Below are 25302 nucleotides of genomic sequence, written 5' to 3'. Positions count from 1 at the left end.
GACGAGACAAGCAGAAGTAACAAGAATAGAGTAAGACTCTTCAGTCTAAAGGAAAACGTATTACGTAAAGTTTGAAGTTGAAAGGAATCGGAAACGGAAAGGCATTTAAAGAAAAAAAAGCATGAGAATAGATCCTCAAGGAAATGGGCCTCTAAGAATGTAAAGAGTTTTATGCAGAAAACAAAATCTAATGGAGAAATGATGTTGAACGTGAAAAGAGTCTAAAAGAAAAATAAATCGGAAGACGTAAAGTGTCTCAAGTAGAAAAGAATTGAGGCTTAATCAGGAAAATAAACGGTAGAAATAAAATTTGAAAGGAAAGAATCTGAAAATGAACAGAATTTAATTGAGAAATTTTTCTTTGGGAGAAAAAATCTAATATGCTAATAAGTAAAAGTTTAATTGAGTATTGAAAAAAAAGTCTATTTAAAGTTCCCAAAGCAGAAAAGACATCTAAATAGAAAAGTCAAGAGCAAAAAAAGTCTAAAGAGGAAATCACTCCAAGTAAAAAAAATCTAGAAAAAAGAACATAAGACAGAAAAGTCTGTAGTAGAAAGGAACTCCAAGGGGAAAGTCTAGATCAGTAAAGACTGCATTAGAAAAGAGTCGGTAGTAGGAAAGGGCCTGAAAGAGAAAAAACTAGAAAATGAAAATGAAAGGTATAATTGAGAAAAAAGTTTCAAGGCGAAAGTTTCTAAAAAAGAAAAGAGTCTAACACGAAAAGATTTTCGTAAATTCTATTAAACTCGTAGACTCGTAGATTCTATAAAAGCTAACGAGTCTATAGGGAAGAATTTGAGCAATAAAAGTATCTATAGTAATCTATAGTAGAAAAGGAGTCTAAAGGTGAAAATTGTGAGTAAATAAAAAAATATGAAGGACTAATCAGTCTGGTAGAGAAAATAGAAATTATACATATCAAATGTTTATACTACAACACATAGTAAATTGGTTTAATCTTTGCTGTCTGTTTTCGTCAAGGTTTGCTCAAAAGTTCGGTTATGAATAACCGTAAGGGGGAATGATGGCATGACAAATGCTTTCTATAGTATCACAGGACTAAAAACCAAAATGTAGGAAAAATAATATCAACTAGAAACTTGAAACAAAGTTGACTCAACTTCTATATCCAAACCGCGAGCGAACGAATGTTATCAACTCAAACCACAAAGCCAATCGACAAACATAGTCCAACAAAGAAGCTATAGTTTCCCGCATAGTAACACACACACACACACACAGCCGCCCATAAAAATCAACTACGTTGAACCACCCTACCGTGCACGCATAGGTCACATCGTCATCGGCCCGGCGGCAGTTTGGATTCCGCATTGCCGCACGCCGCACCGCGCCGCGATCGCGTCACTTAGTTGTACTTAACGAACGGAGAAAATTTGCAGTCGAGTGTCCCACCAGGCATGGCACGGGCTTGAAGGCAGCTGTAGCTGTAGATTCAACCAGCTGAGAGCGCACTAATCAGTTGGGTGACACTGTTAGCTGGGAGCGGATCGTCGCTTGTTGGCGGCATGTTTGTGCGCGAGACTGCTGCTGGTCGTTGATGCGTTTCAGCGACCGACCGACCGAACGGGCGGGTGTGAAATTGATAGGTGTTTCATACGTATAGTTAGACAGATAAATTCACTTCCGCTGCATGCGTGAGGAGGTTGAGATAAAGCCGATATTTTTTGTGTGTTTCTTTTATGTTGGCGGCTGGCTGAACGCCCGCGCAAACTTGTGATAAAACCATGAATGCGAAAAAAAGTGAACGACTGCGATTAGCTGCTACTGCTTCAGGAATGCTGCTCTTGCTGGTGATTATTCAATTGGGCCAAGCACAGCGGATCATTGGTGAGTTTTCTCGTCGGAGAGCAGCTATTGGACAGTAAGTGGATTCAATTTATGAGTGATTGCTCGCACCTAGGTGAACGTGTGTACGAGCCCACCATCTCCGACCTCTATCTCACGGTCAACGCGCGCCATCAAACGCTGGAGCTGACTTGGCGAAACTTTGTCGACCCGGACGGATTCATTGTGTTGACGGAAGATGTCCCCATCAGCGGCTTTCAGCAGAAATTGGTCTACGACAGACGAAGTGACGAAGTGATGGGCAGTGGCAGGCCATTCTTCGTCGACATCGGGGACCCTCGCGGTTGGAGAACCTGGCAGGAGTCGTCAACAACGGAAGAACCATTGATTGCCACCACGCAGATGGTGGAAATTGATTGGGAGTATGACGTTCGCGACGAGTACGGCCAACGGAAGAAGGAGGTGCTGTTCGCTATTAAGCCGATGTTCGAGAACGGATGGACGATGACGGGTAAGACAGGGGTCAGAATGGAAAAATAAGTGGAACTGGGTTTGAGATTATGTGAGATGTCAGCTGATCATTTTACTTGCCGTATAAGGTTTTTTTTTTTGCATTTGCACAAAAGTTAACCTTTCTGGTCCAATTCATGCAGGTCTATATGCTTTGGACGTTTAACCAGTAGTATTAAAGCAAGAGTCACAACGGTCCAAAACAATTTCTCCATTCTGTTATCGTACAAGACGCCTATATGTCAATTATTGGCTGAATAATGACCGTGAGTAGGGCGGACATGCAATTAGTAAGACTTTTACGTTTAATTCCGAGCAGCCCAATCTAACGTTATTGGTCCGGAAACCAACATTTACAAACCAGTCAAGTTTGGAATGGCAAATTAAACTCAAATGCATTAATTTACTACACTGAGACGTCAATTGAGAAAGTGAAAACTATCAATATTACCAGTTGATGTCTCATTCAAGTTTACCGAAAAACCAGTTTTTCTACAATACGCTTTTGCAGCAGTTAGCACTTTCTTTATAAATTGTGGTTGTGTACATTTCAAATAGCGAAACAAAGGGTAGCTTCTATCAATAAACCAAAGAGGATCAGTAACTACCGTTGTTGGTAACAATATGCCGTTTCGTCATGACAAACACCCAAATTTTTGAATTTCTTGTGCACCATCTTCAGTACATTTACATTTGGATAATGTTATTTTTTATCGAAACTTCATTGAAATTGCTCCGCATCCATTCTTCATTCTGGATCAATTTCTATAGACAAACCAAAGGGGATTCCATGGGTAAGCCTTTATTACCTGTCCTGTAAAAACCAGAACCAGAACCAGAACCAGAACCAGAACCAGAACCAGAACCAGAACCAGAACCAGAACCAGAACCAGAACCAGAACCAGAACCAGAACCAGAACCAGAACCAGAACCAGAACCAGAACCAGAACCAGAACCAGAACCAGAACCAGAACCAGAACCAGAACCAGAACCAGAACCAGAACCAGAACCAGAACCAGAACCAGAACCAGAACCAGAACCAGAACCAGAACCAGAACCAGAACCAGAACCAGAACCAGAACCAGAACCAGAACCAGAACCAGAACCAGAACCAGAACCAGAACCAGAACCAGAACCAGAACCAGAACCAGAACCAGAACCAGAACCAGAACCAGAACCAGAACCAGAACCAGAACCAGAACCAGAACCAGAACCAGAACCAGAACCAGAACCAGAACCAGAACCAGAACCAGAACCAGAACCAGAACCAGAACCAGAACCAGAACCAGAACCAGAACCAGAACCAGAACCAGAACCAGAACCAGAACCAGAACCAGAACCAGAACCAGAACCAACAAGAAACAAGAAACAAGATTTTGTGTTCCCCCGATTTTATCAGCATGTTATCCCGATTTTGTCAGCCTATAAATTTGGTTTTGTTTTGTGCTTTTAAACATAATTTATAAAACTTTTCAGCCTGCTTGAAACTGTTCTGATTCTCTGGGGAGAGTTTTTGAATAAAATGATGCCTTCTTGCGAGTACTCCGGGGTCAAAATTAGGGTATTTTTATAGTAAAAGTTCTATAGTTCCTAAACAAGCAAAGATAGAGGTACGCTATGTTCAGCAATGTTGTGTATTTTTACTATTTGTACAACTTTGTGAAACAGCAAAAAATCATACAACAACTACAAAAACAGCTAAAATAGAAAAACTGATTTCGACGATTTTTCATTTATGAGAAATAGGATTTTTCTATCTTCGGTGAAGAGATAGAAGGTTGCTGTCTTCAGCAAACTTTCTTGTAATAATATGCTGTAAAACTTTGCAGAACACATCAATGTGTTATATTGAAACTGAAGAAAAATAAATTTCTTATTGCACTTTTAGGGGGATTAATCATAATTTGAATTGCGCGCTGGACGATAGAACTTTTAATTTTAAGAAAGTCTTCCAAAGGTTCCATCAACCTAAAACCAAGTTTTCCCGCTCAAAGCTAATGCGCACCCGATTTCCCGGTTTTGTCAGTTTCCCATTTTGTCAGCTCAAAATTCAACATGGGGCTGAGAAAATCGGAACATTACTGTAGAACAAAAATATCAAAAAAAGCACAAAAGTTACATAAAAATGCCACAATAATGAAATTAATATGGCATATAAACGGTACAAAAACGGCACCAAAATGTTAGAAATTCAACAGAAAAGTGATTTTATGCAATTTTTTCGAGGTGGCTAGGAACTTGTATATCTTTTACTGTAATGGACATTAATGCAAGAAACAAAAAGCTTTTCTCATTTAGATGTCCCTCCTCGTCTTGTCAGCTCTCCCCCTTTTGTCAACCAGCTATCGATCTGGAAATTCGCATAATGCAAGACGAACCAAACCTTTTTCTAATGTGGACCTCAACCCGGAATTGGTTCGGGATCACACCTCACTTTCGTCAACTTCTTTGTACTGTTTTCCTGTTGCCAAAGAACGTCTAGTTTGGAGAGCAGGCCAAGTAGAAAATGTCTCGGTTTCTAATAATGACAAATTGGATATAGATAGACCAAAAATATATTGGGTTGTGCAATGGCAGTAGGGGCTTGCACCCACGCTCTTTCGAGTGGTATTTCGAATGCTTGACTCACTAAACTACTGCCGCCCGTTATATTAGGTAGTCTAATACCTTGTTGATTTAGTAGTAGTTTTATTTTTCCAATTCTATTATTCCTGTATACGCCCTACACACTCCTAAGGGACGATATTAATTTTGTGTGACTGCCTTTTGTTCCTACCGCCGAGAAGATAGACTATTATTTACTCGATCAGCGCGATAGAAACAAGCAGTGCGTTGCCGACATCACACCGGCGGCCGGTCTCGTGATTAAAATCACTACCGGGTGTGTTTTCTAATCAAGCTAGCTGTTTGCCAATAATGATTTTCAGTTTAATTTGGTTTTAACCATTTGCTCATTCACCAAATAATGCTGATTAAATATAATGACTTTCGCAAGGGGGAGCTCAAACGGGTTAGTTCGCAATCTGTTCGGTTAGTTCGGAATCGCAATCTGATGAACTTGTCAATCCTTGTAGACCATGATGATAGTATAAGGATTCCAAATTAGTGCAGCTGTTTCGGGGGTAGACCCAAATCCTTTCCCATTCTCACGATGAACCCCAAATTTTTGTTTGGTTGGAAATGGCAGTGGAAAGCAGGCTTTATTTTAAGTTTTTTGCTCAGTAGATGTTCATTTGACTGCAGCGCCTCAACGAAAGAGAATTCGAAAAAGTAGTGTAAATGGCAATTGTAGAGTTAATTATTATCTACATTATTGTTGAAGAAAGTATAGTTATATTTTTTGTATTTACAGCGCTATGGGGCTGCTACCCTGTTGGTAGCTAAAAGAGCGCTCATTTGGCTACCAACGGGGTATCAATCGCATAGCACCGTAAATACAAAAGATAAAACTATACTTTCTTCAATAATAATGTAGATAATAATTAGCTCTACAATTGCCCTTTACATTACTTTTTCGAATTCTGTTTCGTTGAGGCACTGCAGTCAAATGAGCATTTACTGAGCAGAAAACCGAGAATGAAGCCTGGTGGAAAGTCAGTTCGATGTCCAACAACATTCCAAGGTTCTTCAAGACTGTTTGCCGGCAAATTAGCTGGGTATTGATAGTGCTACCAGTCCAGTAGATCAGTAGTTTAAAGGTGATTTTGTCCTAGTAAACGTAATTACCATACACTTTGCTTTCTTAATAGTCAGACGGTTGCACGTACGTCATCCGAAAAACAAATCAACTAACTCTTGAAGCCGCTCGCAGCGGCCTCCTTCGAACGAAAAATATTTTCTGATTGTCAGCATACAGAGTTCAACATCCAAGTGGAAGCCCTAAACAGACGTCATTGAAGAAAAGTGGTAATAACAGCGGTCCCAAAGTACTACCTTGCGGTACACCTGACTTAATCTGGACCTCCTGAGACTTGAAGACTCCTTGAGCTTTACTGATAGAAAGCGACTGGAGAGAAACCATGTTAGCCAGCGTAACGGGTGGCAACTAAAATTTTGGAATTTTTTTCTCAAGCTGTTAAAAATAGATAAAGATACAGGAAGAAGATCTGATTTACCGAAATTAAAGATACATTATCCTATGTTGAAAAAAAAAAGTGTGCATTTGAAAACGGTCCGTAATCGGCTGTTCGGCGAAGCTTTCGTTTGACGTCGAAACAGGAGCGTTGTACGGCCTTCATGTCAACTTTGCGAATGCATCTCTTGATTCTACCAATCAACTGCTTGTAATTCATGGCTCTCCAGTTATTTTTGTACACCAAGGAACTCTAAATCCCGAAGAAATCTTCGATTGGGCACACTGAGATAGATTTTTCCGGTCGTAGTTTTTGGGGAAAAATGGGATCGAATGAGTATTCAGGAACGATTGTGTTTTTTGACGTAATGCGATGATGCTTTATCCGGCCAAAACACGTATTGTCCATCTGCATGATGTTTTTGTAGAACGGGATCAAAATTTTCTTCCAACATTCGTCTGGTGCATCTTAATTGATAGCCAAACCAGGGGGCTTGTTGTTGAAGAAACGAGAAAGAGAACGATGTCCTTCTGCGTCCATAATTTTGGCTGGTCTTCCACTACTTTGCTTGCGAATAGTTGTTGGGCATCTTAGGATATGGTAAACAGTCGAAGCCGCAACATATTAGCTTTTTAAATGTTGTACCGTATACTTTTTGCCGAGATTTCTGTTGCAGTTCGTAGAAGTGTACAACGCGCTCCCGAAATGCTTCTTGTTTCGACGCCATTTTTAGCGAAACTGGACAAGCTTAAACAAAACAAAAAATGTTAACAAAAAGAGGAAAGAGAGAGAGCTAACACATACATACTCTCATTTCTCTCTGAGCTCGTTTGTTGTTGAGTATAAGGGCCGCGAAAAAATTCCAAAATTTTAGTTGCCATCCGTTACGAATGAGTCAGACGCTCCCAGGCGTCTTAACTTTGCTAAAAGCAGACGATGATTGATACGATCGAACGTGGCTTTAATATCAGTGTAAACAGTATTCAATTGAGTTCCGTTTTCAATATTCCGGATACAAAATGAGGTGAATTCGAGATAAATTGTGTTAATTAAACGGCCAGGATAGAACCAGTACTGATCAGATGAGATGTAACAAGTAACATTATGCTGTAACACATCAGATATGAGTATTTCAAATACTTTAGGTCCAGCGCAAAGTGAGGTGATTCCTCGGTAATTTGGAACATCACTTTTGTTTCCTTTTTTATATGCACAGAAAACGAAAGACTTCTTCCATACTGCAGGAAAGACCTATCCTCGCAGCTTCCTTCTTCAGATGCGTGTACCTTCTTCCACAGCTCTACGATTAACACCGATGATATCGATGTCGTTCGCGAATCCTAGGAGCGCCTGCGCTTCGAATAGCACCTTCCACCGCCATGTTGAACAGCAAGTTCGATAGTCCGTCACCTTGCTTCAAACCATCTAACGTCACCAGCGAGTCCGATGTCTCACCCGCTATCCTGACGCTTGATTTTGAACCATCAAGGATAGCACATATCAGCCTAGTCAATTTTGTTGGAAAACCATGTTCAGGTATAATCTGCCAAAGCTCATTTCATTTAACTGAATCGTATGCCGCCTTGAACTCTAAACAAATGGTGATAGCCTGCAAATCGAATTCCCGGAATTTAACGAGAATCTGTCGCAAGGTGAACATCTGGCGCGTCTTGGAGCGTCCCTCTTTAAAACTGCACTGGCCTTCGCCAACAATGGTTTTCTGGAACGGCCTCAGTCTGAGAAACAGAATGCGGTAGAGAATTTTGCATGAATGGGATAACAAAATTGCAAAAAAAAAATTAAAATAATAGGAAAAATAAAAACATAAAAGCACAACTTAATACAAAACCGTCACAAAACAACGTAAAAATGATTCAATCATGTAATATATATAACACAAAAATTACACGGGTAACAAACAGATTATAAAAGAGTTTAAAAATGATTCACAGATAGTATAAAAATCACTTCAAATTGCACATTAATAACACAACAATGATTAGAGCTCTGATATAAAAAAAAAAAATCACAAGGTTAAGGTTTTATAATGTTTTATAATAAGGTTTATAATGTTTCTCCTAAAGGTTTTATAATGTTTCTCCTCAAGTGAATTTTATCTTATTTGACTAACATTTCTGAAGTATGACTGAAGGAGACTTGAAGAATCACCCATAAAACTAAATTATCAATAAGTGTAATTCACCTTATAACCGGTTTTAAAGGATACTTCATGTTTGCTTAAAAACGACGCTCCTTAAAACTTAACAATAGTTTTGACAAAAAATTATGGCATTCTTCTGCAAGATTCGTTTATCTTAACAATACTGCCATAAAACTCTCTTAAAATCGTATATTCTTGAAAGAGAAATCATACTCTTGAATAAGAATATTCTAACGTAAACAACTAATCTGTCAAAATGGGCGTCTGAACCTGGAGAAAATTGAAGAATACAGATCTTTTAAACGCAAATTAAGCGAAAATCTGTGTAATATTTTGAAAACTCTTTCATATGAATAATCAGCGTAGTCACAAAACGATAAAGAACTCTGGACTAACTGAGCTGGGGAAGAATGCCGGTGCGAGTTTCCTCTAGAGTTTTTCGTATTTTTTAAACTGAATATAGAGTTCATAAGTCAGGTGTCTTTGTATGGATGTTTGAAGGCGTTGAAGCAGTTGCAGCATATTTTTTAAAAACAATTGTAACGAATGTAAATTAAACGCATGGAACTGGCGTGCAGTCCGAAAACACGGGCGCTTATAAATATGGTACCGTCGTCTGGGGCGAGATTGTGCCAAAAAAGCATATGTTTTTGTTCTTTAGCTCAGTATACACACAATTTAGGAACTATGTTGATTTCAAACCTGTCAATATATACTAAATTGTTCAATTAACAACTACCGTAGAGATGGTTTAGTTATAATGAAACCTAATTTTACTGGAAGTGCATGAACTTTGGCACAATCTCACCCCTTCTAGGGGGTGACATTGTGCCAAAAACTTGAAGTTACGCTAAAAACCTAAACAGTGAACGTTAGCATGTTTATAAACAATACACATAAATATCAGTATAAAGTATTTCATATGGGGCCGTCCATGAACTGAGTGGACTATCAGGGGCAGGGGGTCGACCAAAAACAACGCATCATACAACAAGTATGAACGAAAATAACCCGAGGCGGTCTGAAATAACTACAAATGAGTTCGTAGTCAATGGACAGCCTTTATATAGCCAGTAGCGCTTCTACGGTTAACAAGGGGGAGATATATGAAGGGGTGTATCCTAAGGGGGCATACCTATTTGATCATTTAACAAAAGTAACCATTACTTCGTTCGAGAGCCCGCTGCCGCAGAACATGTAGCCCATCCCACCCCCCTCCCCCTCCTTAAAACTGGCAGTTTATACACGGTGTAATATATTCGTCTTACATTAGAGTGTTTATCTGAGCATCTGAAATTTCCAGAGAAAAAGTAAAAATTAGTTTAATTTATTTAGCAGAGCTATGCTCCAAAATGGATGATGCAATCTAATCTGTCAAAATATTGTGCTCAATAGTAAAGAATGTGAGTGTACTGGTGTATATTTGTTGTTTATGGCGTATTTTTGTTGTGTATGTGAAATCCACAAATTGGATCGATCATTATGGTTTGGCACAATCTCACCCCCGTGAAGCTCGAAAAGTACAAATTTTCGAAAAATATTATTTTCGTAATCAAAACTTATCCAACGCATAATAACCTTTCAATACAATGTAAATGATTAGTTTATATACCTTAAAAATAGCAAGTTGATGCGATTTCTTGTTTGGGTTGGTTTATGGGGGACATTTTTTACAAGCGTTATTTCCGAGTATTTTTGATCGCGAACTTTGAAACCCTGTTTAGGCTAAATAGTCTGTGTTCCATTCTAAGTTATGAATAAATATGTTATTTTCATCATCATTTTGAATTTAGGTCACCAGTTTCTATAGATATAAAAATTTTCACAAATAAACATTTTTCGTTTTTGGCCCAATCTCACCCCCGTGGCACAATCTCACCCCGGATGGCGGTATTATGCAATACCGTTAGTGATCTTATCTTTTTAAATAAATGTTTAGACATATAAAAGGCTTTTTACCACAATTAGTTAAAAATTTGGTAGCTATCAACTTCTTCATGAAATCATTGATTTTTTTTTATTAATTTAATTTTAATAGATAGATTTTTTAATAATAGATTATTGATCTAGCAAAAATAGCTGGCGCGTTACAATTTTCTAACTTTCATGTCACAAAACATCGACAAACCGAGCGTGGCATGAAAAATTTCTCATTTATGGGCAACAAAGCAACTGCTTTTATCACCATTTTTATTTTCAATTTTCATTCATACCCGTTTCGAAATAGCAATAGCTGTGAATGCTTATAGCTTATAGCTCTTGGTCAATTTAAAACATTTAAGGTTGTGAAAAGTGTATGATGTCTTGCAAGTGTTATTTGAATAGACGACCATAAAATCATCAACACTTGTGGCGGTTTTCTTTTGGTTTCAAGCAATTCTTGGAAGTCATTATAAATAGATATCAATAAAAATTACAAGTTTAAAACGATCTTTGGAAATTTTCTTGAGAACCTTTAGTGTGGGCCTCTCTCGCTTTATAAGGGGTTTATGGCTGTTTTATCGCAGTTTTGTAGAATTACAAGTTTTGAGATCGGTTTTAAGCTGCAAATGCTGGAAACCTCTTCAAGTGCACCTTAAAATTGAAATTGTTACTTGGGCTGTTATCCTTAGACTGGGAGAAGACATGAAGAAAAAAACAGTTGTAAAATTAGATAAGGGGAAGAACATTGAAGCGACACTCGCTAGGTTCGTAGTTCGTCACCTTTTACCAACCTAAACAAGCCCCGGGTGGAAGCAGATTGTAATGGGAACAGATTGTAGGCGGATTAGAACCCAACTTCTTCCACTATGCACAGTGAGGCCAAATAGCAAAAATGCGATCATTTGCTATTACGTAAAAAATGTGTAATTTTTCAAGAGTGGTGTCGTTAGAGAAGTATTAGTAACACACTTACCAATTGATCTTTTCCGGGGTTCTTTCTAGTTGAGTGATTTCGTTTTACAATTTCGTAGGTAGGTCAGTAAATATGCATCTTAGCATTGAGATTGAGAAACAAACTAAATTGATTGATTTTTAAATATTTGTCTTTGAATGCAGTCAGGGTCGTTAAATGTAATGATTGGTCACAAAAATTTGAAAACATTTGCCATTTTCACACCACCACCGAAAAGAAATGCTAGTGCGACGAAAACATCGTTTGTTCTACGTGTCGTACACCCTTCATTGAAGGGCCTTCAATATGGTAGAAAATTTGTCACCATTCTTGAGACACTTTTTTTGTATTCTCTTTTGCTGTTGCGCACGATTTCTGTTTTATTTGTATGAGAGTCCTTATCCCCCTACCTTAGGGGTGAGGTGTCTCAAAACCATCATAAAAAAAATTCCTGCCTCCAAAACCACCCACATGTCAAATTTGGTTCCATTTGCTTGATTAGTTCTCGAGTTATGAGGAAATCAGTATTGCATTTGTATGGAAGCCCCTCCTCTTAAAGGGGGGAGGAATCATAATTCTCTTTCTAAAGAGGAGAGGGGTCTTAATTCACCATAGAAAAAATTCTTGTCTCCAAAAACACCCGCATGCCAAATTTTGTTCCATTTGCTTGATAAGTTCTCGAGTTATGCAGAAAGTTGCGTTTCATTTGTATGGGAGCCCCCCCCCCCCTTTTAGAGGGGGAAGGGGTCTCTAACCATCATAAGAACTTGCTCTGACCCCAAAAACCTCTACATGCAAAATTTTTCACGCGGATTGGTTCAGTAGTTTTCGATTCTATAAGGAACATTCGACAGACAGACAGACAGAAATTCATTTTTATAGGTATAGATTCGGGCTAGTCTCGAGGTTTACAAGAAATAGGCACTATTTACAGAAATAGCACATCGATACAGATACATTACAGAGCGATGGAATTGGTTGAGAGTCTGACATGGCATAGAAAATATATAACCATTTCGGTCCCTGAGTGCAGTTCTCTACCCGGAAAATTTCTGCATCACGTCACTTGCTCGAATATTCCGTGTATCACGTTTTCATACAAGACCTTCAAGCTTCGAATAAGTTCCCGGTCGAAGGAGAGGGATGATTGCGCACTTTTCTTTCGCGACATCACTTGAACCTGGGTGAAGTTCAATGTTCAAATGATAAAATCGACGGAGCGGGAGCGATAGTTTTACACTTTTTCAAATTTGATTGCTTTTAGGATATCAACTTAATGTTAGATATCAGAATAAATGATTCCTAACCAGTTGGGATGGAAAGATTCTGTCAGGTGTATGTGAATGTCGTAACAGGTAAGGGCATGGAATTAGGATTGGGATTGGGATTGGGATTTGGGATTTGGGATTGGGATTGGGATTGGGATTGGGATTGGTATTGGGATTGGGATTGGGATTGGGATTGGGATTGGGATTGGGATTGGGATTGGGATTGGGATTGGGATTGGGATTGGGATTGGGATTGGGATTGGGATTGGGATTGGGATTGGGATTGGGATTGGGATTGGGATTGGGATTGGGATTGGGATTGGGATTGGGATTGGGATTGGGATTGGGATTGGGATTGGGATTGGGATTGGGATTGGGATTGGGATTGGGATTGGGATTGGGATTGGGATTGGGATTGGGATTGGGATTGGGATTGGGATTGGGATTGGGATTGGGATTGGGATTGGGATTGGGATTGGGATTGGGATTGGGATTGGGATTGGGATTGGGATTGGGATTGGGATTGGGATTGGGATTGGGATTGGGATTGGGATTGGGATTGGGATTGGGATTGGGATTGGGATTGGGATTGGGATTGGGATTGGGATTGGGATTGGGATTGGGATTGGGATTGGGATTGGGATTGGGATTGGGATTGGGATTGGGATTGGGATTGGGATTGGGATTGGGATTGGGATTGGGATTGGGATTGGGATTGGGATTGGGATTGGGATTGGGATTGGGATTGGGATTGGGATTTTTTTTGAACCGTTCTTTTTATCTTTCTTATGAAAAATTATTTAGTTCTCGAAACAAAAGTAAAAAATTTAGTGTATGGTCGATTTACATAAAAAAAGATCAGGTTGACAAACCTTAAATTGATAGATCACCAATATCTTGGCGTTGCAAGCAAACCTGCAGTCTTTTCATAAAATTATTCAACCATTATTTATTTCAGCCAAAGCAGTATTTATTACTAATTATAGTCTCACAGAACAACCGGTTAAAATTGATTTAACAAATTTTATTCTGTTTCCTCGACATGCCACAGTTGCGGGTGATGAAATTTTCCCAAAACCTTTTATGCTTAATGAAGCAAATGACAAACCTTGCCCGTGGGCAATATTTCCATGGTTGAGAATTTCGAATTCATAGCTTTTTCCTAGCACACCTCTGGCGCGGCACCACGGGTGCCAAAAGTGCACGTTCCATTCCCTGTGCTTTTTATTGCCTTGCGCGTAATTATTAATTTCTACCCAATTTCCGTTCCCGCATATCTCTGCGAATACCGATAATTTTATTTTCGCTGAATAATAATTACAACCGGACCTTCTCGGTATGATTGAACTGATTGGCAATTTCATTTTTTTACATAACCCCGACAGTGTCCTTTACTGAACCCCACCCGTCCTCCATCACGATGGTTGGAGAAATTTTCAATTTGTTTGATTGTTTGAAAACTGTGGCGGTTGGGTTGGCTTGGTGGGTTGGCAGATGAAAAGTTTTTAATTAGCATGCAATGCAATGCACGGTTTCCCTTAATTATGTCGAACAATTTGTGCAGTTTGTTCGGTTCATCACATCACTGCACTGTGACTGGGACTGTGACTGTTTGGTGCGTTTTCAATCATACCTGGCAGAGCCGGGCACCGTACCTAGATTTGTTTATAATATTTCCAACAATTAATTATTCATTCACGGGCAGCACGGGACCCGGTCGGGTGACTCATCCAATTAAAAGCCCCCGCCGAAGCCGGTTTGTTTTTCTCAGCGACTGATTCACTTCCTTTGCTAATTTGCATTTCTTACAGATATAATTTTCAATCGAGAGCTGATGGAGCGGGTCGACATCACCACCACCTGCTACGGCTATTACGCGTACTTTATCAACGAGAACGGTACCATCCGTTCGGAGCACTGTATGAAGCTGTACCCGACGTGGATGAACGACCTGCGGTCGCATCTTGGACGGTTTCGATTGCGGGAACTGTTCCTGCCGGGAACGCACGATTCGGCGTCGTACAAGAAGAACTTCAGCCATCACAGTCAGGATAATATCGTTACGAAGTACACGCTAACTCAGGATGATGATATTCGACAGCAGTTGCTGTTGGGAGTTCGGTACATCGATCTACGGGTGGGTTACTACCAATCGGATCCCTCGAATCAATTTTGGGCGAATCATGGAATTTCACGGCTCCATCCGTTGAAGCACATTTTGCGACAGGTTCGGGATTACGCAATGGAAACGAAGGAGATTATCGTGCTGGATGTGCAGGAATTTCCGGTTGGATTTGGGAAGGACTACACGATTCACGACAAGTTGGTACATTTGTTGAACGATTCCCTAGCCGAAGTGATGGCTGAGTCGATCCACGGGTGGGGTATATCGCTGGAGCAAATTTGGGCTCGGAATAAAACCGTCATCGTGTGCTATGATCATGTGTACGGACTGGGAACTTATCCGCACTTGGTGTGGCCATCGACCGAACAGAAATGGGGCGACGTCCGGAGTATGGAGGCCCTGAAGAGTTACCTCTTCCGAATACACAAGCGACCGGTGTTCAGCTATTCGGGCCGACCAGTAACCGATATGGCCGAGCTGACACCGGATCCGTGGGGTGTGATTACGGACCGATACGGCGGACTACGGAAGATGGCAGATTCGGTCAACCGGTTCGTGACTAAATGGTACTTTGAGGAACTTGGTCCGACGGCCAATATTGTGGCGGTGGATTTCGTTCGCGGGACCAGCATAGTTGATGCTGCCATCTACTGGAATCTAAAGCGAGTTCCTAACTTATAGTAAGAGCACCTGTTAGATCAAATATAGTCTAGCTTAATTAGAGAAGGAAATAGTTATTTCATTGCAATGTGTATTCCGAGTAACAAACAGACTTTGTACCCCTACCCGGCTAGGGGTAGGCAGAGGAAGACACCACGGACTTGTTTGGTCATTCAACTGTAACTGGCACTCGATTCTGCCGTGTATTTCCACTGCATTCTAGTGCACATTCGGTGCTGCAAGATGAGCATTCATAACGGGCACTGACTTGGATAACCCTTTGCCGACAAGTTCAGTGGCAGTTGTAGCAAACATGAGAAATGAGGGGTAAATCATACCTTCAACCGGTACGGTACGGTGATGATGATGATGCAAAGAAATTGCTTCTACAATTTAATCCTTCTTTACCCAGATGTTGTTTTACGGGGAACGGGGATGATTTATGAGCAACTCCTTCATATATTAGTTTAGATAGCATGAAGATTGCATTACGTAGATGTTCGCTCCGTACCGTGTCTGTGGGTGTAACATGTCTGCAAGAGTCGGCACTGCTACTGTGTCGACTGGTGGTGAGTCAATGAAATGTGGGTGAGTGAGGGGATGAGAATCTTTGTCTGCACTCTTGCGGAACATTTGTTTTCCCCCGAATGTGGTGTGGCATGGCAAGGATGTTGTTTGCGCGAACTGGGGGTGTTAGTTGGGTGAAAAAAGTACACAAAATTTTTCAACACTGTTCTGTTCTTTCGGTACGCACTGGAGGCACGAGGCGATTGACCCAGTTTTGTTAACACTCTTCGACGGAACACAATTGTTTCCTAAGCGATGCTCGCATTAGGGGTCGTTTTCGGCTAAAGTTTTTAAATATTTGATTTCTTAGGGAACGGTGTGGTTTGCGTAATTTAAGTTTATCGTGTATGGTCCACTCGCGTCGAGAACTAACACGCTCTCTGCCTGGCGGAAGAGTTTGCTGAATGGGCCATTTGTTACCCTGGTCTTGGTGGGCGGACGGGACGGGCGGGTGCTTGTTAAATATTCATCGTATGTATGAGATGGAAAGTGGCGTACGACGTGAACTCTGAATTGAATGAAAAAGTTGATGTCATTAGGCATTCTATTTTTCTTCGGCAGCCGGAATTTAACCCGAGGTGTTTTCGGGAGGTACACATGTATCGTTCAACTGGGTATCACTAGAGTCTGGATGTGAATGAGATGGCTGCCATCTACTAATGAAATTTATTTTAAAGAAAATCATAATGAAAGGTTTTTTATGTAAATAAAGTTTTGTACGTTTTCTATAGAGTTATTCAAATTTTAAGTAGGGTCCTTTGAATTTTAATTTGAAATTTTGACATGAATTTGAAGCATTTTATCCCTTTAAGCACGGAGGGTTTTAGTTACAATATTTTTAGTTTTTGGATCAAAATAAATATTTTTTAGCTCTCGAGATAACAAAACCAATGTATTCTACACATTGCAATAAATATTTGCTAAATTTAGCAACGTACACAACTGTTCAGCCTCATCTTATACCATTCCACTATGGGCAAAACCGAGCCGAAACAACAGACGCAATTAAGATATAACCTGCAGGCTGATAAAATGTAGGTGATCTTATGTAAAATTTTCCGGAGAATCGCATGGTGCCCCCGCTCACTTGACAGAAATTTATTCGGCATAATGCTGCTTGGCGTAACGTCGTTTGGCATAAAAACGTTGGCATAAATATAGGAGGCCATTTGGTATATTTCCGTAAAAAATATTTTATGACTTTTCATAGATAATTCAGGGCGAGACGGGCGCAGGCCGTGAGAGTTACCGGCGACCCGTCGTCGGAAGTGCCAGCTAGGTTTTTCTAGATCTGCCGACTCTTGTCCGTTTTCCCTAGTCGTCGCATCGACTCACCAGGTTGGTACCAAATGGTCGAATAACAAATGGTCGAAATCCAAACGGCCAAATTGGTAAATGTTTCTAAGGTCAATGTTAAGCTGGTTGAGCTATCATCAAAATGATTAAAAGCTATTTTCAAGCGTTTTAGAAAAATGGGTGGGTCCATTTGAGTTTCGACCATTCGTGATTCGGCCATTTGTGGTTAAGCCACTCTTAGGTAATCCGACTCCGACGATTGCCCAACGTCCGCTATGCCTACCATTCATTACGCCTTCCGTAAGTTATGTCTAACGTACTTATGACGTAAACAGAATGTAAACAGAACATAGGCTAAACTTTAACAAAAGGTTGGTCAGTCGAACATTCAGAAGAAAGGCCTTAAAATCCAAGTAGGAATTAAAATTGGAATTCAATTAGACATGGAATTGGACTGGAATTAGATTTAAGATTAAGCTCGAAATTGAACTCAAAATTGACATTGAAATTGGAAGTAAATTGGATTTAAAGTGGACTTGAGATTAGACTTGGAATTACATTTGAAATTAGATTTGAAATTGGAATTCGAATTGTACTGGAAGTTGGACTTGAAATCATACTTTTAATTTGACTCAAAATTGAACTTAAAATTTACATTTGAATTGGACTTGACATTGGGCCAAAATCGGACGAGCACTTGAACTTGAAATTGAACTAGACATTGAACGTTAAATTAGACTTATACTTGGATATGGACACGAAGTTAGACTCAAATTTTTACTTGAAATCACGATTGACATTTTTCGCCTCTACTGTTTCTCTATTTCTTTGTTTCCACTCTTGTTTTCCCACTTCTTGTATTGTTTTTTTCTTCTTTTTCATACCATTTTCTTGATTTTTGTTCTCACTTTTCTTCTTTTTCTGTCCAATATTTCATTGGTTCGTTTTTCTTCGTTTACTGTCCCATTTTTTCTTATTTTCAGTGCTGGTTTTTTTCTTGCATTTTACTCATTTTTAATTTTCTCTCCCGTTTTTCGATTTTTGTCTTCCCTTGTTCCTTTTGTCGTTTCTAGTTTTTGTCTTTTTCCAACTCCATATGTCTCCTATGCTTCTCTCGATTTTCGTCTTCACTTGTTTCATTTTTTCTTCTCTTCTTCTAGCCCTATTTTCTCCTTTTTGACACCTTTATTCTATTTTTGGCCGTCGTTTTTCCCTTTGCTCTCCGGTTTTTCTTTTTTATCATCCACTTTTCCGTTTCAATCCCCGTTTTACCTTCTTTTGGTCCGGTTTTGGTTTTTCTCTGCTTTTGTTCTTTATTTTCTGTCCCATTTTGCCCTCCCATTTTTCCCCATCTTTTTCCGTTTATATCCTGTTTGACCTCTTTTTCCTGTTTTGTTTTTCGGTTTCTCTATCGGTTTACTTTTTTTGCTCTCACTAGTCTTCTTTTTCTTTTTGATTTCTCTTGTTTTCTGTTTCGATTTTCCTCTTTTTCTTCTCCTTTTTCCCAGCTTTTTCGTACCGTCTTTCATCTAATGGATCATTGAAAAAGCTGAAAAATCTCACAAATGGCTCAAGCATGGACCTGTTCTGTCAAACATACTGGACGAACGTCTGTGAACGACTGTCAAACTGCATTTCAACCTGATTGGTCCACCAAAAAGGCCGATTCAGATTAACCGCCAGCAACTGTCAACAACATCAGAACGGAAAGAAATTATGACGTGTAATTTGTATCAGCCTTTAAAAACTTACTCTAAATAGGGCACGTGGTGCTTTAGTGTCCATCTAGCGGTAAGCATGACCAAAAGCTACCTAAAACGATTCATTGTCTCGTTTTCCCTCCTTTACTTTCTTGGTTTTCCTTTTTACTGTCCTGATTTTCTCCTTCTTTCTTCTTTTTTCTCTTTTCTGTTCCGTTTTCTTTATTTTCAGGCCATTTTCAGGCTTATCCAGTCTTGCTTTTTGTTTTCTGTCCCGCTAACTCATTTTCTACTCTTTCGTTTTCGACTGTTCACTCTCTTAATATGTCCTGCTATTCGTGCTTTTCTATTCCGTTCTAGTTTTCCTATCCGTTGTATCCCGTTAGTTTTCCGTTTTCATATTTTCTGCCCATTTTCCTCTTTTCATATTCTTGTTTCTTAATATTTCTGCTCCCATATTATCTCCTTTTATTTTTCTGCTTTTCTATCCTGTTTTTTTTGCTTTTTTGTTCCATTTTATCTTCTTTTCTGTCTAGTTTGTCAACATGTTTTTTTTGCTTTCCTCGTTTTCTTAAACGCTCTTTCCTTCTTTTCTATTATTTCTCCTCCGTTTTCTCTCTATTTCTGTTTCCTCTTTTTTGCCTCGTTTTCCCTTTTATTCTCCCATTTTCTTCTTTAACACTTTTTCCTCGCATTCTGTCAAAATTTTTCATTTGTTTTTCTTTTTTTGTGCCAGTTTTTCTTTTTTTTTCTCTGTCGCCTGTGTCCGGGAAGGGAGAATCATTGAAGCCTATAAAGTATGTATACCGTTCCTCTTTACCCAAGCCCTCGTCTCGTCTTGTCCCACACTGTTTGGATAGTATAAACACCCTTGTTTTATACCTTTTTTTCTATCGTCCTCTCTGTCGATTTGAAAAATTAATGTTTTCTAGAAAATTATTTAAAGGCCTAACCTCATTATAAAGCTCAAGGCAAAAATCCGAGGTTGGTCTGCACAACCAACATTGGATTTCTTTATACGATTTTCATGGAATTAAAAATTAGATCTTATTTATGTAGAGCGTGAAAAAGCTGTCGAGGCTAGAGTTTCACGCCAACTAACTTTATTGCCATTTTTGGTATTACTTGTTCCTTCTTTAGCATTTTTTCGGAGTTATTCCATCGTATTTTTGCCATTTTTCGTCTTTTTCCATCATCTACTTGTCATCACTTTTTCGTCATCTTTCTGGCGGCTTTTCGTTGTCACTATGTAATGTTCATTTGTCCCTTTTTAGCCGTCCCTTCTTTAGTTTATTGCCGTTTGCTTGTCGTTTTTTTGATTTTTCGTATTCGTCATTTTTTGTGTTTCACTGTCGTATTTTTGTTGTCTATTCGTGTTTTACCTTTGTTATAGTATATAACAGAGGTTTAAAAATTGGTCGAAAAACACGAAGTTGATTCGAGGCCCGGAGGGCCGAATCACATACATATACCAATCGATAGAGCTCGAAGAACTGAGCAATGCATCTCAGTTTCTTTTGTGTTTATCGCTAATCGCAATATAACGTTTTACACCTGAACCAATAAATAGTTGGTAAACATTGTTTTTATTTATTGCGTTCATGTTGCGAAATTTATTTTTTTGAATTGAAATGTCGCAAACATACTTTTCATAAAGCCCTATAAATGTATCTTTATAGGGCTTTAGCGTTTTAGGGCTCTCGGATGACTGGTAGTAAAATGCTATGAAGAGGTATAAAAAATGTTTGTTTTTTATCAAAATTAGGCAGAAACCATGAAAATTAAGTATAACAGAATAACTGTACCACAAATAAAATATGATTAGTGATTGTTTTTCAGGTAGGTAAACATAAATAAGTGAGAAATTTTGATTTTATTACCACTAGAAAAGCGCCATCTCTTGAAAAGCAACGGTTCGTATGGGGTAACAAATTATTTTTTTGCCCCCCGATTTTTCAAGCCAATTTCCAAGGGGAGGGTGACAAAAACTTTTAAAATGATTTGCAATGGCCTTATTGTCAACATAATTATTGACTTTTTACTGTCTTTGCATCATCTTTCTCCCGCATATTCGACATCTTCTCGTCGTCTTTTTTAGCGTATTTCTTTGCCTTTTTGACGCATTTTTAACGTCTTTTTGTTATATTTTTTAGTCATTTTTCCGTCGTCTTTTCGGCGCCTCTTCGTCATCTTTTTACCTTTCTACTATATAAATATATAGTATAAAGGTATAGAAATCACTTGGAAAACCGGAAATGGAAAGAAGGTCCTGCGGGCCGAATGTTATATACCATTCGACTCAGTTTCGAAAACTGAGCATTTTCTGTGTGTGTGTGTATGTATGTGTATGTGTGTGTGTGTGTGTGTGTGTGTGTGTGTGTGTGTGTGTGTGTGTGTGTGTGTGTGTGTGTGTGTGTGTGTGTGTGTGTGTGTGTGTGTGTGTGTGTGTGTGTGTGTGTGTGTGTGTGTGTATGTGTGTGTGTGTATGTGACGCTTTTAATCTCACTCACTTTTCTCGGAGATGGCTGGACCGATTTTAATGTTCTTAGTGTCAAATGAAAGGTCCCATTGTCCCATTGGTCGCTATTGAATTTCATACTGATCGGACTTTTAGTTCAAAAGTTATGTATAAAAATACGAAAAATATGGGACTTCATTATCTCATAGGTCTCTTAACCGATTTGAACAAAATTGATTGCATATGAAAGAAGAGTCTTGCAAACCCTTAACTTCCAAATTTCATGACGATTGGACTTGTAGTTTGAAAGTTACATAAAGAAATGTGAAAAAATAGTATTTAAAACATATTTATGTAACATATAAGCATTAATTTAATGAAAAACATCACACATTTTATGATTATTTGAAAATTACTGCTGAGATCTATCAAACGAAACCGAGTTATTTAAAATCGGACGCTTCATTCAAAAGTTATTCAAACTTTAACACTTAAGCACCGTATATTAAACCGTTAAAACGTGTGAAATCAAAACGTATCAATCAAATGTTGATTGTATTCAACGTGTACGATGTATGTATGTATGTATGTTTGTATGTATGTATGTATGTATGTATGTATGTATGTATGTATGTATGTGTATGTGATGACAATTTGCAATTTTAAAATTTGCAATGAAATTCAAGAAAAGTGAGAAACATTTCAATTGTCTGAAGTTTTTGAAGCCTCTTAGTGGAATACGAACTCTGAAATTAAAGAAAAGAAAAAACTTTTACCGACTAAATTCCACTATTTAATATTTATTCGCGACAGATACGTATACGCTTTGAAATAAGACGCTGATGAAGCCTGCACGTCGTAGGCGAACTACGTATCTGTTGCAAATAAATATTAAATAGTGGGATTCAATCGAAAAGTTTTTTCTTTTCTTTGATTTCAGATTTCAATTGTCATTTTCTTCGCTTGCTGTTACTCACAATTGTACAAGAAAAGCAAAAAGCGAAGAAAAGCAGTTTATGTAAGCATGTAGGTATAGTGGTGTATAGAATCAAAAATACTAGTGAGTTGATTTTTCCAAATAAATTTGTACAAATTCCAAACAAATTCTGCGCATCAATAGATGCTCTTTTCAATCAATAGATACTAAGGCTTAGAAATGTTATATGAAAAATAGGAAGTAAACGTTGCACGGTAGAAATTTTGTAAGATTTGTTTTCGTTAGGGATATTTTAAAGGACAGATGTCTTATGTCATGTATCATGTTTTAATAAACAAAAGCACTGGGAATCATATCGATCGTATTTCCCATTCTCAAGCATGTTTATGGCGCAGCTTTGGCACTATTTTTCGACCTTATCTTGTTGTCCTAACCCTCTAACATTGTAAAAACGATGCGATCAAGCTAATGACTATCTTTTCATGAAAGTACATTCAAAAGAAGCTTAAGTTTTGATTTTCATGCAAAAATAATTATCTGAAGGAGCGCTAGCTAAGAAATAGTTCCATTTCTCGTTTTCATATCTAATGCTCTATTTAGTAATTTTTTTCTAATTCAGATATATTGCAAAATTGAAGCCAAGCAAACCAATAGTAAAATTTTGAGATCAATCATTTTGTTGTAGATATCCTTTTTCTTCAAAAGCGAAATATAATAATAATTTTTCTGAACTCTTGTTTTTCAAAGATGCTAACTTTTGAATACATGGTATTAATATCAAAATATCAAAAAATCTGCTATGAACAAATACTTCATATTGTCAATTCAAAACAAGTTTCGTATGTGGCTCTGAAGTTCGAAAGTAGACGTCTGTAGACCCGTTAGAGGGTTAATTTCTAATTTTCTATACAAATTCATTCAAGTCTGTAAAAATTATCTTTTGTGTTTACATTATTTTTCTATAAATATTATAAAACTAAATAAGGTGTTCATCAAGTAACATAAATGACGCTTACATGTATTTACGCACCCAAGGAAAGAAAATATAATTCTACACAGTACGTTGTGAATTTTACTGGCAAATAAGGATTTTGAGGAATACGGAACGGATATTTAAAAATATAGTCTAACATAACATCTATACATCTACAATTAAGTTCCTGAGAAAATAAATAATGATTATTGTGGCAGTAGAAAGGCTAGGTCACGCCGCTAGGTGGATTAATTCGGGTTTTTTGCATTTCTAGTCGCTTCTTTCACCTTCACCTATTTGTCATCACTTTTTCGTCATTTTTCCGTTGCCTTTTCGTTGTATTTTTGCCGCCTCTTCATTGTCTTTTTGTTCTTCTTTCACCATATTTTCTTCCTTTTCTAATAATTGTCTTTTCGACGCCTTTTTGCCTTATTTTTGTTCCTTTTCATTGTCTTTGAAAATGATTCTATACGCGATTATGACGTTAACTCTTTTTGGAAAGGGAGGAAGTGTATTGGAGTATATTGGGTTTTGCAATGGCAGTGGGGTTCGCGCCCACGCTCTCTCGTGAATGATAGAATTGATAGAAATGATAGAAATGACCTCGGCTAAGAATGGCAAATCCAGACGTGTGCGACGCAATTGTCTACTCTTGTCCATCTGGCCCGCAAAAGGTCAAAATATCTTGTGCACTCTGCTCTGTTAACTGGCATTTGAAATGTGCCAGTCTAAATAACTCACGCAGGAAATCGATTCACGAAAATGCCGGTGTATGCTGGTTATGTCCAACGTGTCCAAAATGGAGAATAAAACGAAACTAGATATAAGAATACCTAATATCACGGGGCGGCGGTAGTTTAGTTAGTAAATCGCTCGGGTACCAACCGAGAGAGTGTGGGTGCGAACCTCATCCATTGCATTGCATAACCCAATATATTTTAGGTCTATATCAAAATTTACCAGTCCGTCCAATAAAACCATCCTTCGCAGCAGACACTTCCTCGGTTTCCAAATACATCTCTTCGTTGTCTTTGCTTCTTATTCGTCATATTTTGTCATTTCTTTGCTGTCTTCTCATGGTCATCTATGCCATCTATTCATCGTATTGTCAGTTCAATGTTTTTAGACGTCTGTTTTTGGTGTTTTTTGATGGTTTTTTACCGTTTTTGACTGTTTTTTTGTTGTTTGTTGCTATTTTGGCTTGTCTTTTACCGTCGATTCACCTTTGCTGTTCTTATTTTTAAGTCACTTTTTTGCCGTTTTTTCATCGTCCAATTTATTGTCAACTTAATTGTTGTCTTTTTACTCTCTTTTCGTTTTTCTTTTTTACTCGTCTCTCTCTCGTTATCCTTCGCCGTCTTTTTAACGTGTTTCTTCGCCTTTTTGACGCGTTTTCAACGTCTATTTATCGCGTTTCGTTCTTACATCACTATTTTGTCGTCTTTTCATCGTATTTTTATGTTATTTCCTTCCTGTTTTTGTCGTATTTTCGTCAATTTTTCATTATATTTTCGTCACCTTTTTATCGTCTTTTTCGTCTTTTTGTTAGTTTTTATCGTCTTTTCGCCGCCTCTTCGTCATCTTTTTGTTGTCTATATTTTGTCTTTTCGATACCTTTTTGCCGTATTTTTGTCATCGTATTTCAGTTTTCTTCTGATGTTATTTTTGCCATCTATTCATCGTTTTTTTCGTCCGTTCGATGTTTCTAGACGTTATTTTTGGTGTTGTTTGGTCATCTTTGTTTCATTTTTTGGCCATTTTTCATCGTCTTTTTTAGAATATTTCTTTGCATTTTTGATACGTTTTAAACGTCTTTTTGTCTTGTTTTTTGTTTTTCATATCGCTGTTTTGGCGTCTTTTCAATGTATTTTTATGTTATTTGCGGCTTATTTT

General features: G+C 38.3%; 1 protein-coding gene across 1 annotated transcript; it reads left to right on the top strand.

Annotated features, from left to right (window-relative positions):
• Positions 1-1544: 1544 nt before the first annotated feature.
• Positions 1545-15520, top strand: LOC128737316 (PI-PLC X domain-containing protein 3). The gene is made up of 3 exons (XM_053831932.1): positions 1545-1848; positions 1922-2317; positions 14505-15520. Exons 1-3 carry the CDS (start codon positions 1746-1748, stop codon positions 15497-15499), a joined length of 1494 nt encoding a protein of 497 aa, XP_053687907.1. The 5' UTR covers positions 1545-1745; the 3' UTR covers positions 15500-15520.
• The last annotated feature ends 9782 nt before the right edge of the window (positions 15521-25302 follow it).

The sequence above is a fragment of the Sabethes cyaneus genome, chromosome 2 (assembly GCF_943734655.1).
Source record: "Sabethes cyaneus chromosome 2, idSabCyanKW18_F2, whole genome shotgun sequence".
Lineage (NCBI taxonomy): Eukaryota > Metazoa > Arthropoda > Insecta > Diptera > Culicidae > Sabethes > Sabethes cyaneus.
Note: the sequence above shows the minus strand (reverse complement) of the source record. Positions and strands in the feature narration are given on the sequence as shown.

Coding starts and splice junctions, on each gene's coding strand:
- LOC128737316 (XM_053831932.1), top strand. CDS start 1,746: ATGAATGCGAAAAAAAGTGAACGACTGCGATTAGCTGCTACTGCTTCA. Junction 1,849..1,921: donor CCAAGCACAGCGGATCATTG/GTGAGTTTTCTC, acceptor GCTCGCACCTAG/GTGAACGTGTGTACGAGCCC. Junction 2,318..14,504: donor GAACGGATGGACGATGACGG/GTAAGACAGGGG, acceptor CATTTCTTACAG/ATATAATTTTCAATCGAGAG.